Source organism: Sinocyclocheilus anshuiensis, unplaced genomic scaffold (assembly GCF_001515605.1).
Source record: "Sinocyclocheilus anshuiensis isolate Anshui unplaced genomic scaffold, SAMN03320099.WGS_v1.1 scaffold515, whole genome shotgun sequence".
Lineage (NCBI taxonomy): Eukaryota > Metazoa > Chordata > Actinopteri > Cypriniformes > Cyprinidae > Sinocyclocheilus > Sinocyclocheilus anshuiensis.
This window is the reverse complement of record NW_015548243.1, coordinates 612,601-615,714: the sequence shown is the minus strand read 5'-3', so window position 1 is coordinate 615,714 and position 3,114 is coordinate 612,601. Positions and strand designations below refer to the sequence as shown.

The window sequence follows — 3,114 nt, the reverse complement described above, 5'->3', positions numbered from 1 at the left end:
AGTAAGAGTTTGATTAGCTGGTTCAGGTGTGTTTAATTGGGGTTGGAGCTAACCTCTGCAGGACACCAGCCCTCCAGGACCGAGTTTGGACAGCCCTGGACTACAGAATAACCCAAACCTCAGACCAGCCCTGAAAGGAAAACATTATTTACTTTATGAATAATTTTATCCTTCAGAACATCCCCAGTGGGCGTTTTTCTCATATTTAGCTCATTTTTGAGGAACATTTCGACCCCAAACTTTCTCCAAGTTCCTGGTGTCGTGGATCTGAGATGCACACACACCTTTATTCGGTCTTGTGGGATAAAAGCACATTTATTTGTGCTGTAGCAGTTAGAAGATGCTGGTTTGACCCACATACACAACACGATCTGTACAGAATCCATGCATTTCCATGCTTTGACTGACATAGATTGTGTCAGGTGAGCATTTCACTTCTTCATCATTTGAGTCAGTGCTCTAGATTGTGTTTTAGATGTTTTCAAACGTGTTTACAGCACTGGTTGACTAGGTTAGTGTGGGTCATGTGAGTAACTGATTGATTTCTCTCGAATGCCTCAGGCTGAGGAAACAAAAGTGTTTAACTGCATCTGTTCTTCACATTGTGTCTGTGAGGAGCAGCTGTAGCTGGAGGCCTTCGCTTTATACAGACCCACCACACACCAGCACTGAGCTGCATACATAGAGCACATCTCTAGATATTTATGACTCTACATATGAGTGCTGTTCCAGAGGTCATGTAGTATAATGAATTTGGGCCAAATACTAAAACACCATCCATATATGAAAGCATCTCATCTCAGAATGTGTTTAATTACTCCACAAATGAGCTTTTATGCATCTGTAATCCACAGTGTCTGTGTTTGAAATGCAGTACTAGTGTGCTTTTACTGCATACTATTTATGTATTTATTTATTTATTGTAATAATAAAAAATATAATTATAAATTATAATATATTTATTTATTTATGTTTGTTTTATGTATTATATTTTATTTAAGTTGTATTATTAGTATAAAATTGCTTTGCAACATGCTCAGATGGTGGATGATGAAATAGAAATATTTGTTATAATTATATTTTATTCAATAGCAAATAGTATTAATATTAATATGATTAAAAATCAAAGTTAATATTATTTAAATTCTATTATTATTATTATGAATACTAATTTAAATATCAGTATTGATGTATTAATATACATTTATATAATTATTACTTTCGCAGCATCATTTTAATTGATCTTTTTTATTTATTTTTTATTTTTATATAATCTGATTAATTGTAAATGTTCCAGGAGTTTTAGAAGCATGCAATGCTAATAATATATGTATAAATGTATATACATTTATATTGTTATTGCATTTATATTATCAATAATAATAATAATTATTATTATTATCATCATTATTATTATTATTATTAGTAATTTTATTATTTGTCCTTGACATTTTTTATTATAATAGTAAATAGATAATTCTTAATAATAACAATAATAACAACAATAATAATGTAATAATATATAATAATTTGCATTAATTGTAATAGTGAATTATTAAAAAATAATTTAAACAGTGACGTTAAATTTAAATAGTGATAATTTTATTGTATATTATTATTATTACTACTATTATTATTATTACTATTATGTTTTATTTATTTATTATAATAATTTAAAAAACACTGTGGTGACTAATAATAAAAATATAGTACGATAAGAAGGCAGTAAACAGCAAGGCAGCTCACTAGGTTTTGTTAGAGAGCTGTACTGTAGTGTACAGAAAACATGCAGTGAGCATGCTGGGAAACACAAATGGGCGTTTGGGGGCAGAGGCAGTAAGAAGGCACGCAGGTCAGCGATGATTGGCAGTCGTGGGCGGGTTGGTAAGCAGCCACTGCTGAAGGAAATGAGTGTGGGATTTGCATATTAATGAGGCTGCAGTGGCTCCTCCCCCTCGAGCCTCTGCACTGGCCTTCCCTGACTCGATCGGCTCAGTCGGCTCAGTGAGGAAGAGCCACACAGACACCATCTGTCTCCTCCTGTGATCGTCCGGAGTCAGGACTCCTCTGTGTGGGTTATTGTGGTGTGTCTGGGTGTGTGGCGGGACGTCGCTGGGTCTCATGAGGGTGTTTGAGAGCGGCGGGTGCTGGCTGACCCTCAGCACGGCCTCAGACAGACAGTCAGCCGCGTTCATGGAGAAAAGACGCTGCAGTCCTTTCCCCTTGTGCTGGGCCGCAGGTACACGTCAGTGTTTGTGTGTCGGGGTTCGGAGAGTTTGTGATTGCTGATGGTTTGTGATAGTTTGTAGTGCCATGCAATCAGTCATGTTTTGGTAGTTGGAAGTGTTTTGACACAAGTGTTCTTGCTTTCTACATTTCTCAAAGAATAAACACAGGCTTTATTTTATTATTTTTGTTTTGATTATGTTTTTGTTTTGTCTTTTTTGTTTTTTATTTAAATATTCTATTTCATTTTTTTTAGGTTTTAATCTATTTTTATTTTATTGGTTTTGTATTTTGTTTATCTTGTTTTGGATCTATTTTTGTTTTGTTTTGTTTTTGTATTTATTTTATTGTATATTTTATTTTGCTTTATCTTGGTTTTTAATTTACTTTTTTTTTTGTTGTTTTTATTTTTGTTTGTATTTGTTTAATCTTGTTTTCAGTCTATTTTTAATCTATTTTTTATTTATTTTCATTTTATATTATTTAATTTAGATTTATCGATTTTTTATTTATTTCATTTATTTTGTTGTGTTTTGTATTCGTTTAATCTATTTTTGTTTGTAACACAAATTTTTATTATTTTTGTTTTATTTTTAAATGTTAATATGTTTTATTTCTTTTATTTCGTTTTTAATCTTTTTATTTTATTTTATTTTACAGGGCCATAAACATTAATTAGCAACACTGTGTGACATGCACACTAAAAACTATCTTAAAAACAACATAATTTACAATATTTTATCTTACAAAGAGGAATCATAAAGCAATTCAGTATGATTTTTTGCCTTATTTTTGTGAAGGAGATTTCATTTGTGTGAGTGTGAGTGTGAGTGTGAGAGTGAGTGAGTGTGAGTGTGAGTGTGAGTGTGAGTGTGAGTGTGAGTGTGT

At 32.1% G+C, this 3,114-nt stretch overlaps 1 protein-coding gene across 1 annotated transcript in view; it reads left to right on the top strand.

Moving 5' to 3' along the window:
- The first annotated feature begins 2,013 nt into the window (after positions 1 to 2,013).
- Positions 2,014 to 3,114, top strand: part of LOC107655096 (focal adhesion kinase 1-like) — a 72,633-nt gene continuing 71,532 nt past the window's right edge. Inside the window, exon 1 of the mRNA XM_016442516.1 lies at positions 2,014 to 2,239. Within this exon, the coding sequence (XP_016298002.1) occupies positions 2,122 to 2,239 (118 nt within the window). The 5' untranslated portion in view covers positions 2,014 to 2,121. The remainder of the gene's footprint in view (positions 2,240 to 3,114) is intronic.